Source organism: Tupaia chinensis, unplaced genomic scaffold, assembly GCF_000334495.1.
Source record: "Tupaia chinensis unplaced genomic scaffold, TupChi_1.0 Scaffold144180_1, whole genome shotgun sequence".
Lineage (NCBI taxonomy): Eukaryota > Metazoa > Chordata > Mammalia > Scandentia > Tupaiidae > Tupaia > Tupaia belangeri.
The window spans coordinates 467,056-480,939 of NW_006204037.1; the positions used below are offsets into that span (position 1 = coordinate 467,056).

At 37.1% G+C, this 13,884-nt stretch overlaps 1 protein-coding gene across 1 annotated transcript in view; it reads right to left on the reverse strand.

Annotated features, from left to right (window-relative positions):
* Positions 1-10,962: 10,962 nt before the first annotated feature.
* PLK2 (polo like kinase 2) overlaps positions 10,963-13,884 on the reverse strand; it is a 7,084-nt gene continuing 4,162 nt past the window's right edge. Inside the window, exons 10-15 of the mRNA XM_014583268.2 lie at positions 13,464-13,561; positions 12,940-13,069; positions 12,461-12,701; positions 12,165-12,294; positions 11,804-11,914; positions 10,963-11,671 (exon numbers count right to left, since the gene is read on the reverse strand). Coding sequence (XP_014438754.1) covers positions 11,480-11,671; positions 11,804-11,914; positions 12,165-12,294; positions 12,461-12,701; positions 12,940-13,069; positions 13,464-13,561 — 902 coding nt within the window. The 3' untranslated portion in view covers positions 10,963-11,479. The remainder of the gene's footprint in view (positions 11,672-11,803; positions 11,915-12,164; positions 12,295-12,460; positions 12,702-12,939; positions 13,070-13,463; positions 13,562-13,884) is intronic.

Below are 13,884 nucleotides of genomic sequence, written 5' to 3' on the forward strand. Positions count from 1 at the left end.
TCTCTCTCTCTCTCCCCCCAATGAGCACATGCGCCTTAAGGAAAAAACCTCTCCAAAAACTCATGAAACATACAGAAGAATTTATATACATTTGTGTAGCCTGGATCCATTTTTCTGCTGCTCTACTTAATGAAGCAAAATAAATAAAGTCTGCTAAATGAAACTATTTTAGCCTAAAACAGCCACTGTACTCCCACACTTGGATTTCTATGGACAAGCCATAATCGTACATTTTAGGCTGTTTTTCTGAGCTGGTTATTAGGTTACAACCAGTCACAGCAGCTAGGCTTCAGTCAATCACAGGCATCCCACTGTGTTAATGCAGACAAATTTCAGAATGTAACCAACCCAAATTGTTTCCCTACTTTATTCCTTCACTTTCATTTTTGTACAGCACGGTACCATTCCCATACATATCACTTTTCTTTCCCAGAACTTAAATAACCAAGTTGACCATGAGGCTAGCCAGAGGTGTCTGGAAGTACAGGGACAACTGCCTGATTTAAATTGTATTATAATTTGCTCAATTAAAGCTCTATTAAGTTGGTTTATTTTTCTTTTAACAGAAAAAGTGTCATAGGCACTTACAGTATGGAAAAAGTTTAACCAACCCTTCACAGAAACAATTGAACTTGAAGTTGTGATAACATAGCAACTGGGTTATGCTAGATGCACCTGAGATATGTTAAACTCACATGGGATAATAATAAATTTCATAGGGTAACCATATAATTCATCTAGTTAGGACTGTCTCAGGTAAACTGTGACATGTTCAGTCACCATCCATATACATGTATGTTATGTTTCACAGTACGCATCCACTTGACACCAGTGAGGAAAGAAAGTGGACCATTTCATCAATAGCCTCACATGTTCCAAACCACACAGTGGACATTGAAGGATGCTTCTCCATGGAATTGGACCTATAAAGTTATGTTTTATAATGTCATATAAAGAACAGTGTCAGAATTGCTCAGTTTCAGTTTTTTTAACTTCTTTATAGTGAACCATGTTTCTACATCACTTTAGAACACAACTCCTTTTCTCATTGTGCCATTAAAATAAATCAATTGATGCTTACCCTTCCACAATGGCTTAGAAATTTTAACTTTAAAATGTTGCTCGAATCAATTATCGGCCTTCTTCCTCAGATTAAGTGTGAAAAATCTTACTCTAAATATCTTCAGTGTGGTATATCTACATGCTTTGTTAGGTAGGTTCTTCCCAGGACGTGGTTTATGAGAGAAGGCTTTTAGAGCTTCTGCATCAGCACTGTTCAGTATACAGGACTGCCAATATGTTCTCTTCTGAACCCAAGAGAGTTCACTTTTGCAAAGCAAAGTGCATATGAACTAATATTTCATTTAAAACATATCACAGGCCAGCCTAATGGTTAAGGGAATCAGCTCTCATGTGGATCCACAGTTTAAGTCTTGGCCCTTGTGACTTGAGAAATATTGCCTGGCATGTGTGCATGCGTGTCTAAAATCCCTCCTAGATAAAGAAATGGAGAATGGACTGAGATACGATGATACCCCATTGGGGGATCCTTCCCTATCTTTGGCTCTGTTTTTCTTTTTATCTCTGGTGAGTGCATATGCCTTCCAAAAACTAAAAACAAAAATCAAGTCTGTCGATATAAGGAAATAAAAGTGTGCAAAGGACAACTGCAAACCTCACTTTATTATCTGAGAGAAGAATGTCCACATTGCAATGTAACTTTAGCTACCTGGCCATCTGGTTCATTTCAGAGCTATGAATTTCCCTTTCTAGAAGGGAAATTTTCTTTCTAAGTGAGATTGTAGATAAGGCATTGAAGGGCTCCAGGACTGTGAAAAATAAGAATCATCATCTTATTCATGGTTATTCAGCATGTAATTGGTATAGTTGCTTCAAGCCTGCTATAACCTATTAAAATTTCAAGCTTTTTCTGTGATGTCAGAGACAGTGCTAACCCCATTTACTTCATAGAGGAAGAACATGACAGACAGCTACAGACATCGGCAAACTGTGAGCCAGGAAACATTTCTTGAGATCTTATTTTAGGCCCAGCTGTGGTGAAGCAAGCAAGAAGGCACCACTGCAGGGAGGCTGAGAACACGTGGGAGGCCAGGCTTGATTCCTGGCCTGACTTAAATCTTAAATGGGTCTGGCATGGTGGTACATACCCGTGGTCCTGGCTAAATGGGAAGCTGGGACAGGAAAATTATGATGTAGCAAGACCATGTCAAAAATTTGTCCCCCTCTTTCTCTTCCTCTGTCTTTCTTTCTCTTACTATCTGTCTCTCATTAACAAAAAAAAATGAAACAGAACAAAACAAAACAAGTTATTCCAAGGAAAAAAATATACTAGGGAAAATAAGTTTAGAAAACTCTTCACTCTCTATCCCTCTCTTAGAGATTCATAACACAGACATAGGATACTAAGGTTCCCAAGAGGTCTTGACTTAACAGAATCTTTTTGATTTTAGATAACCCAGTACATTCCAAAAGAATTAGCCAGTGAATACATTTTTTTTTGGGGGGGGACTATTTTACAATGTTGAAGAAATGTAGTATTTTCTTAAAACACATTTAGTGATTGTTTTTGGAGTATAGTTGAGAAGGGTAATAAAAGCAAAGCAACAAAGGAGGTCTCAAAAAGTGGGTTATGTTCCTGTGACTTTTTTGTTTTCTTTTTAAATTTGGGTATGTGCGCCTGACTCTCAAGGCAGAGAGAGAGGGAAAACTTAAAACTGCCTCCCATGGGACATGATCACACTGCAATCCCTTCTTCTCCATCTGTCCCTTCTGTTGGGATTTTGGGCATGTATGCGTAAGTGCCCAGTGTGTTTCTCAAACTGTCAGGTCCAGGACCCAAACTGGATCCAATCACCTTAACTGCTATGTCGTGGACTAGCCCATGACTTAAATTTGATTTTGTGAGTCATAAGAGAGCAAATTAGACCCATTTTGGGGTATTCCTTGATTTGATTTCCCCAGAAGTATGATGAATAAAGCAATTAATAATAATTTTCAAAAGCTAGTAGTCATTTAATTATTAAATATGAGATATACCCTTTGCTGAATGACAGCAATACAATATGATGTGAATATCAATAATTTCTGATATCAATATAAAACAGAGAAGTAATATGCACAGGGATATATAATAATGACATAATTTTAAAATAATTAGAGAGGGAGGAAAACTAGTTGTCATTTTTCTTCTTGGTTATTCTTTCCAACAATATGAAATGGATTTTGCTGAAGGTCAAAAATGGTCAAATATTGTCGATGTCACATTGTTTTACCTAATAAATCCTAATGCAATTTTTATTATTAGGCTTGTTTTACTGTGAAGAAAAATAAGAATCAGCATCATGTTCATGATTACTCAGCATGTAATTGGTATGGTTGTTTCAAGCCCAATACAACCTATTCAAACTTCAACCTTTTTCTACTATCATGTTTTTATGAGTAGCTTATATCACTTTTATTTTCATCACACAATATATCTTACTTGGGAAATCGAGGTTTTGTCATATATTTTGTATTTAAGAAAAATGTATGACTCGTATATTTTCTTTGAGGTTAATCGTATTTTGTTCACACATTAGGATTTTGAAAATATTAATTTACATACTTTTATTCTAATCAAATAATTTTGCCTTTCCTATTATTTCTAGTAGATTTCTAAAAGTCTAATTTATTTTTAATTGGAATAAAAATAAATTAATTTTTGAAAGTCAAATTTATTTTTAATTGGATTTTCAAATGACTATATTAAAGTACAAAATAGTTCTCTACTGTTGGCAATATTATTTTAACTTGACCAATTGTAAGACAATTGACTTAAAACATTTCTGAGTATTTTTATATGTATTGGTCTACTCCAAGGGGGAAGGAATACGTGAAAGAAATACATTAGATTCTAAAAATACTCTAAAGTTATTTTGCTTCTTTAATAGTCTCGAGAGAAAGCTCCCAATGACTCAGTGATGACAATTACTTGGAAATATTTTAACACCCTGTCTGTAGCAGCCTGTACCCCAGCCGAATGTCTCTTCTCTGGCTTTCCAATCTTGGCACGAAAGGTTTGCCTTATTCTGTACGGATTCCACCCTCCTTTTCACTTCGCATTTGTTCACCATGTTCCCAAAAGCATATTATTGGAATAAAGCTGCATGACTATATCTGAATATTTTATCATTCAGCTCCAAACACAGATTCCTAGGAAAATAGTTTGCCCATGAAATTTTTTTATATAATTTATTCTCAGAAGTGTATTTGATCTAAAAAATTAATCTTCAGTGAACTTAAACATGTAGTTCTTCTTTTCACTTTAGGCTTTTTGTTTGTTTGTTTAAAAAATTCGTATTTGGAGACTTTAACATGTGATGCAATTTACAAACTTTAAATATTTTATATTATGGAGCCAGCAGGTAGCATAGTGATTAAGACACTAGACTCTCACATGGCCAGCTGCTGTTTGAGTCTCAAACCTGGTAGCTTGAAAATTACTCCAGGCACATGTGCATGCATGCCTAAAATCTCAGGAGGAGAATGGAGGAGAAGAGACTGCAAGATGGCCATCTCTCCTGAAAATGATTTTTCACTTTCACTCTCACTGTTTCTCTGTCTCTCTCGTGAGCACATGCACCCTATGGTAAAAACCTAAAAAAAAAAAAAAAAAATTGCATGGCATTCATACTATATTTGACTTCCATTTAAAATTCTGTATTTTAATTTGTCTGATGTAACAAATATTTCCTAGCATATAAGCATTCTATAAATTAGGTAAACTTATAAGAAATTTAACTTCTCATATATTATAATCCTAAAAATAAATGTCCTAAGATTTGAGCTCAGAATTCTAAATTTATGTTACTGTCATCTCACCTTTTAATTTGAATTGTAGTACTAATACATTACTATGTATGAAATACAATACTACTGTTTGCCCAATATGTACAAATTACTAACAAAAAAATTATTTGTTTTTGCTTATCTTAAATATTTACATGGTAAATATAAATCTTCTTGAAAAGATACTTCAGTACTGAAAAAACTTAGTATGTCACCTAAACAATTGTTTGTACCTCAGCCAGAAGAGAAATAGTAGATAATCAGAGCTATGAACCAATATAATCACTACAGTACTGCCTGAGATGCTGAGGGAACGTACCAAGCCCTGTTAATTATTCAGAACAGGGCCAGCCAGTGATGGGGTGACTCAGTCAGCTGGATCCCACGTGGCCTACTGCACAGTTCGCATCCAAGATCCAGTGGCTTAAAAGACACAGGCATGTGCGCATGCATGCTCCAAATCTCGAAAGAATGGAAAAGAGATTGAAGCATGACAATATCCCATGGGGAGTTTTCTCTCCCACTCGCCTCTCTCTCTCTTTCTCTTGCTCTCTGTCTCCAGCCAGTGCATGACTCTGTGTCAAAAAATAAAATAAAAGGGACCAGCAGTTAGTGTAATGGCTATGTCACTGGACTCCCATGTAGTCGACTGCAGTTCGAGTCCTGGACCCGGTAGCTTAAACTCACGCTGGGTGCATGTGCATGCGTCCCCAAGATCCAGAGAGGAGAATGGAGAAGGGATTGTGGCATGGCCATTCCTGGGGCATGATTTTTTGCTTTCTGTATCTCTGTCTCTCTCTGTCTTTCTGGCAAGCGCACATGCCCTATAGGAAAAACCTCTCAAAGTAAATAAATAAATAAAATAAAGTTTAACTATTAGTCCTTGAAATAGTTAAACATCTCCCATGTAGTCCCAGTGTTCTTCAAAATTCACATAATCCTGCATTTTCCACATTCCTTCTGTTTAGTAGTGTCACATAAATCATATATTAAATTGATAACCCAATGAAACTCTTTTTATGTCTGACTTTGTGGTCACAACTTTAAAGGTCATTCCGCTGTCACTGAATCCAAAGTACAAAAGAAAGACCTTGTTTATTCCATTTCATTTAGTCCTGTTGCCTGATTTCTTATAGTCCTAATTCTTTATAGGCCCAGAATAGGGGGTTTGTACTAACTTGCATGATTAGGTTAAGATAGCTCATCATTCAGCATTTCATAGCAGAGATAGCTCAGTAACTTTGTTATTTTATCTCAACTTGAAGTGAAGTTATTGTACGTCAATAATTAAAATCGGTTTTTGTATTTTACAAAGGTGTTATAAGGCTAATTCTAGAGGCAAAAATCCATATAATATATTCAATTGTATTGCAAATATTGATGAACCATGATATTATATTTCAATGCTGCATATGTGAGTTTAACTATTTAATTTGAATTTGCTAATATAATTACATTGTGGCAATTCAAACAAAAGAGATGCTTTCCATTGCTAAAGTTAATGAGGCATAAAGAAGTGCTAAAGTAAAACATGAATCTAACCCTATAAGACTAGACTCTCTTCCAAGTCAAGGAAAATCAAGGTAGAATCTACAGCTTCTTGTTTACAGAAGAGCTTTTTTACAGCCTTTAGAAATATCCTGACTCTACCATATGGAGTTTATGGAACTGCCATAAAATACCAACATTGATTTCTTTGTGAAACTTATTAAAATGCGTTTACTCCTTTTTAGTCCCACCTAATTTTATTAGCTGAAAATCTTTGCAGTGTTAAAAAGGTCTAACGATGTTACAAATTACAGAACTAACCCAAGAACGATCCTAGCATTAATGCTCCTCACCTTATTTCATTCTTCCTCCAACTTTATACTGCCTGTCATCGTGCTTTCTAACTAAATCTAAATCTTAGCTATTGTGTCACTTTGCAATTTCAGAGGAAGAGAAGATAGAATTGGGAAGAGAAAAATTATAAAAGGAAGGCGAGCCATTTATTTCCCTATTAAAGTTCAGATCCATTCCCTGCTTTTCCCCTACTTTGTTCTGCTATATAAGAATGACCCATGCAACTATATTTCTTAAGTTCTTCTTATTTTTTCTTTATTTTCTTTTACTTCTTTCTTTTTTTTAAAAGGTGGTCTTGTCATGTTGTGATTCTCCTGCCTCCGTCTCCCTATGTCTCTGGGATTACAGCACATGCTACCTCACTTGACCTTCAGGAACTGAACCAGGTCTCCCATGCAGTCAGTCCCAGTCTATGGAATACAATGCCTTAGCAGCACTCAACACCATGGCAGGGCCTCTGAGGTTCTTTTTAAACTGGCTCCAGTTCATTTGGTCAACAGGAGGCTATAGGGCAAGAGGAAGAAAGAACTCAGAATTTTTTTTTCTTTCTTACTCGAATCTATATGGGGTCATTTCAAGCAGAGTTTACATTTGCTCCATAATCTCAGAATCCTGGTAAGTAGTGACTATCATGGTTCTAGTTTCTGCCAGAAGATCCGAGTCTGGACTCTTGGAATACCACGTTTTCTCTTTCTAGAATTATAGATGGTAAGCAGATTTCTGGGTTTCCTCACATCCTCTCATTCTCCTCGCATTTTAGTTTTTCCATCATCTGTATAGCCAATGATCTCCATTAGACTCTTTCTCTCTGAAAGTACTGAAATGACTTTTGTAGCTCTGTCTACAACAGGGTCGATACAGAAAAGATTAGAAGGGGAAGAAGGAGAATGGGTCAGTTATTTTCTTTTCTAAGTAACTTGGGTTCCTGTCATTGTAGATGTGGAAAGAGGCAAGGGAAACATGGTCCAAGAATGGGAGCAAATATTTTTTGAGCACCTTTGATATGCAAGTGCTTCATTATCATTTCATCTTCACAGATGAAGAAATTGAGGCATAGAGAGATCAGGTGTTCACTGAAGATCACATTGTTAACACATAGTTGAACAGGAATTTTAGTTAAGGACTGGCTCCAAGTGTTCCACTACAGTACACTTCCTTCTAGCAGACATAAAAGTCACATTCAAAAATAACTCTTAGATAGTTAAGAAGACTATGGTTTAGAAGTAGTAAATGTCAAATAAATGGAGATGCGGGTTACCGCCATGGCCACATGCCAAGCTTAGCTGAAGACAGCTATTACCATGCATCAAAACTAATGTATTGGGACCAGCAGATGATGTAATGGTTATATCACTGGACTTTCACATAGTTGACCACAGTTCAAGTCCCAGACCTGGTAGCTTAAAACTCATGCTGGGTACATGTGCATGCATGTCCAAAACTCCCAAGAGGAGAATGAAGAGGAAGGGATTGTGGTGGCCATCCCCCTTCAGGGATGATTTCTTGCTTTCTGTCTCTCTGGAGAGCACACATACCCTATAGCAAAAATCTCTCCAACAACAACAACAGAAAGACTAGTGTATCTGCAAGAATTGCCTTTCTTTTCTCAGTCTATACTGTGCTAAGATTTGTGACTGATAACAGAAACATTCTTGGGCTTCAAGGGTATTCATTAAAGACATAGGTAATTTTGGAGGCTTTGTTTTGTTTCATGGAATCAGGGTCCTTTAATTTGGAAGGGTTATTTATTTGGGAACTAAATCCAAAGATTTATCAACACTTTTATGTTTCATGGAGATTTTCTATACAAAGAAAATGCTTTTGGATAGAGAGGATGACAGGAATCTATCCTAAAGTGTTCTTATCTACTCCCATGATGTTTTCCAAAATCTGGTTACTTCTAATTGTTTCTCTTGAGATTTGGATATCTATTCAACTGTCTTCTGGACCTATCTTTACACAAATTGGATTGAACCTGTGCTAAACTCAATATATTTCCCTGTCAGTTTCTTCCTTCTGTGTCCTTAATTTATTTTAGGAAATGGCCCTATGATATACCACTTTTTCCCCCTTGACTATCACAGACAATCGTTCTAAATCTATCTTCTTTCTCAGGCTCCACATTTAACCCGGTTGCAAATCCTCTTAAAAATCAACTTTCTAAGTTTCTCCCAAATCCATCCTCATTGATTAACTCCTTTGGTATTTGAGTGTCCTATGCCAGGTCTGTATGTCTAGTACTGGGAATACTGAAATGAACCAGGTAGGCCAAAGGAGACACTGCTTAACTCTTCATCTATTCCTTTCATTAAGTCTTAGGTCTGTCTTCACCTAAATCATAGCACTCATTTCTTTACTGTTTGGGCTGTCTCTCTCCATCTTGTTCTCCACCCTTCTTGCCTATGCCTCCAGAATGAATTTTACAAATCTGAAATGCTATGTCACTTCAACATTCTTCCCATCTCACAATTCTGTTTAACCCCCTTTATCCTTCCAAACATAGTAAAAGGAACTTCCTACTTTGGAATCTATTCTCTGAGTCTAGTCCATGCCTGGAGCTCCTCCCTCATGATTCCTGCCCCTGGTTCCCACAGCACCCATTGCATACCTTTGTCATAATATCACAGGACTTATCAGACTAACAGGTAAATGTACTGCCTCCTCCACTTTACTGAGATTTCCTTGAGGGAAGGGAGAGGTCTGAGTTCAGTGTACACCTCAATGCCAGGCCGTGGATCTGGTACACTGTGGATACTCACTACATGTACGAATGGATAAAGCTGAAACATACAATCTTAACATTGTGAAATTCAAAAAATGAAAGAACATGTTTCACTATTTGAAAACTCCTGTTTGTTCTCTGCTCATAAATATAAAATTAGATCTCACTTTTGCATGCCTAGCTGTTAATTGTTCGATTTTCTTCAGCTATTAGTATCAACTATTTAACAGACCAATCTTTATACATGATCAGGGAAGTCCAGCTGGCAGGAGTTAATCTACGACTTATAAATATCCATAATAAATTACCTGGACTTAGTTTTTTTTTTTTTTTTTTGTGAAGATTTTGCTATAGGGTGTGAGTGCTCACCAGAAAGACAGAGACAGAGAGACAGAAAGCAAGAATCAACCCCCCGGGGGGATGGCCACGCCACAATCCCTTCTCCTCCATTATCCTCGCAGGATCTTGGGCATGCACGCACACACGCCCAGCATGAGTTTAAGCCACCAGGTCTGAGACTCGAACCAAAGTTGGCTACATGGGAGTCCAGCGACATAGCCATTAAACTAACTGCCAGTCCCTTCAATAAGCAGTATCTGGTGCAGAATTTGTAGTAAATGTAAAAGCATAACTACTACCTCTACGCTACACTGTCCCAAGATCAAAATGCAAACACGACCTTAGCAGGCCAGAGTGTTTCTTGTCACAGGACAGTATTTCCCTCATAGTGGGATTATGATTTAACAACAACAAAAATTATTTGCCTCTTACACAGGTCATTGTAATTTCAGAGTAATAGGATGAGCAACTTTTCTTTATATCTGTCAGAGTAGATGCCATTGGAGAGAGAAAACCTCAGATTGCAAGTTTAAAAGATGGGCCACAAACCATAGCTTGGTTCCCGTATCTCTCTTCAACTACCACACAGCAGGGAAGAAAAATAAAATGACTTACTTACAAACTATTTCCCACTACTGGAATTATGCAGTAGTACTGCCAGCAGCACTGGAAGTGTTTAGGCAAGTTTAAGCTGAGTAATACATTTAGGTGGTGCATGTATCATAATTCAGATTTTGCCCATATTAAGATAAACTTCCTGTACCTACTGACTCTTAATAACAGAGCTTTGTTTACACAGGATTACTCTGACTTTCAGCTCCAAGCTAAATGAGTTTTGAGGAAATACTCCAAAGAGAAATTGGTTTTGGATTTGGTAGGAGGCCTATAATTTGGTTGTTAACAAAAATGGAATTTTTGCTATATTCTTCTCATGCTAGATCCCACCCAGAAAGTTTATGATTATACTATAGGTATTAAGGCAAACTTCCCAGAAACTATGATTAGAAAAATTAAAGATCTTTCTAGTATTTTTCTATACTCAGGGTCATGTGCCAAGAATCCATTATCAAAGAATGCCATGATGCAATGATTCATCATATTAAAGACAGGAGACCACTATTTCTGTGTTTTCATACTCTTTATTGCCAACATTTTAAAATGGTCAACATAAAAAAAAAAGACATGTTGATAATAAATACTGCTCTTTGGGCTGTAATAAATAAAAAGTTTATTAACAAGGAATGCACTTTTCCAGCCACAATTGTCTTCAAAAATTAATGAAAAAAAAAAAAAAGTATAGATGGCCATAGTTCACAGTTAAGCAGCCAAAAGCTGCTCTGATTACAGCCTTTAAACAACATGGGAGCTTCCTCCCTTTTCCCTCCCCTTCAGGAAGTAGATTCACAGTTCCAAGTCCTCTGTCTGAAATGCTCTCAACAGAGAGAAGTTAAGAGTCAATGCACCTTTCTGTGAAATTGTCTGAGAAACCTTTTCAAATAGGTTATCTCAAGGAAAACCACATTCTGGTTCACTCTCGGATTGTCCAAAGTCAAGCACTGTATGCCTCAGCCTGGCCTGGGTTCCACCCAGTCCAACAGGCCACGAAGGAATTGTTTTCGTACCACCACTTATCCATCTTTTTCAACATGCTCTAGGTCATTCTACTGTCTTCCCCGTAGATCTCACAGTGGAAAAGAGGAGTCCCATAGGGTCCATTTGAAAAGTCTCTTAGTTACATCTCTGTAAGAGCATGTTCAGGGCATATTCCATGCGATTTTTTAGTTCTAATGAACAGCCAGACATCAGAAGAGTTGTCAGTCTGAAAGTTGTAGATATCCTGTCCTCATTGATGTAAGTCAGAAGGTATTCTTCATTTTGGCTACAGATGATTATTTTTGTATGATCATGGTAGAAATTTACCTGTACAAAATAAAGATAGATATTATAACTCTCTAAATACTTAAAAATCCAAAAAAGTTCAATCATTAAACTGGCTGGGTAAAAATAACTTTTTAGGACCTAAACATTCAGTTTCCTGAAGGGTTCGTTTACCTGAAAAGTGCCATCATTGAAAAGCATCATTAAGGCCTTATCAGACTTCAGCCACTGAAGGAGGTAGAGTCGAGGTCTTCGAATATCAGTAACGCTAGGAAGATCTCCACCCTGTTAAGAATTAGGAAAGGAAGTTAGTGCTATAAATATTTTGCAGCATGCAGTCTATGCTTCTAAGTAAATGCCTCTCAAATTTAAGCAAGCCTGGAGATTTCGGACTCCAATTCCTTAAGACTCTAGCTGAGAAGATCTAGGCTAGATCATAAGAATCTGCACTTGTAACAAGCCTCAAAGCAGTGCAGATGCTACCGGTTTGTGGACTACATTTCAAACACCACTCCTCCGAATCTATAGTACTTACGTCCATGAGGTTCTCTTCCATGTAATGAGAGAAGTATTTCAGCACCGTCACTTGACTAATGAATTGTTCAGGGGCATCCGTTGCTGGGAAAACAGAGCATTGGCCAAGCTCTGCATAATAGTGGACTGTCCTACAAATGGGAGTGATAGGAAGAAAAAAAAAAAAAAAAAAAAAAAAAAGAGCAGTCAGCCACTGATTTGAGGGTTTTTTTTTTTAGGTTTTTTTTTTTTTTTTTTTTTTTTTTTTTAGTGCATGACTAGTGAACTGACAGGATTTCCTTAACCGGATATACTTACTTCTTGTCTGGAAGGAGGCTCATGTGAGCACCATTGTTGAAAAGGACACCGACGGTGTGGTCTGAGAGCTGGTACCCAAAGCCATATTTGTTGGAGTAATCGACCCATTTGGTGACCCACTGAAACGAGGTGCTCAGCTGCTCTTTCGGAATGCTGTCAGCTTCTGGCATGTTTTCAAGACATCCTCGAAGAACTCTGGCCACTGTGTCTGCAACACTTCCCATAGTACTGTCTTCGAGGCCTGAAAGTCAGAAAGAAAGTTATAAAATCTCCTACAATTCAACCTCAGATTCTGGTCGATGCTAAATTTCCCTCCATTAACTCCAAAGTCATAAAATTCAGGATTATTCCTTATCTTTTCCCAACTCCTCTAATTTTGTTTTATAAATGAGGCTACTAAATAAATTAACTCAGTTACTTTGTATTTAGCATTAGCATTTATAGTTTCATCATTTAAAATAAGAATGACAACCACTTACATTCACTGCTACTGCTGCAGCTGCCAAGAGTCCCTCTGACTATCATCCGAATAGCATCACCAATCTGCTGCTTGTTTTCCACTGCGGGTGTTCCAGTTCTGGCAACTGTAGTGGGAGGTGGCTGGAGCTCCTTAAAAGAGAAGAGTCACGCTATGAGTCAACCATCTAAATTCACTTAAGGTTCAGAATCCCAGGTTAACAGGAGATTGTAGCAATTGCTGGGGAAGCTTAGCAAAAACCAAGGGACACTAATCAGGGAAAAGACATCGCAGTAACCCAACTGTACGCATTGTTAAACTGAAAGTATCTTCCTTTCAAAGGGCTGGAAGAAAAGCTGTAACTAAATATTGGGTTGTCGGAAAAGTCACGAGGCATTTTTTTGCATAGAAAAACATACCATGACTTTTTCCGACAACCTAATACAATGTAGTATGTTGAACTACGAAAATCAGTACAAGTGCTAATTAACCAAGAATGGAGATGACATAAGGTGTTTATATGCATTTTATTTGTTCTCCACATACCTCATCTGTCCTGTGTTTGCTGGGTTGCTGAGTTATTGACGTTTTCTTCAAGTCGTGTCTAAGCTTATAAATTTCTTCATCTTCTTTAGACACTCTATCTATAAATCAAGGAAAAGAAGTAAGAGCGTTAGTCTATTTCAACAAGGTCACAACAGAGCTAGCCATCTTTCCTCTTTTTGCATTATTAACTAGCTTACAGGCATCAAAGGCAAAAATGGCATTTTATCCTTGCCATCAGCTATAATTACTTAAGAAGCGTGCTTTTACATTTATGAAACAAAAAGCTCTCAATCACAATTTGAGGTGTGGAATTAGTACACTATAAATGTCAAAGGTCAATTATACACAAACATAAGCTATCAAACATAAGTCTCTTTTAACTAATTTATCAAATTTAAACATAAAACTGCGTACAAAAGAG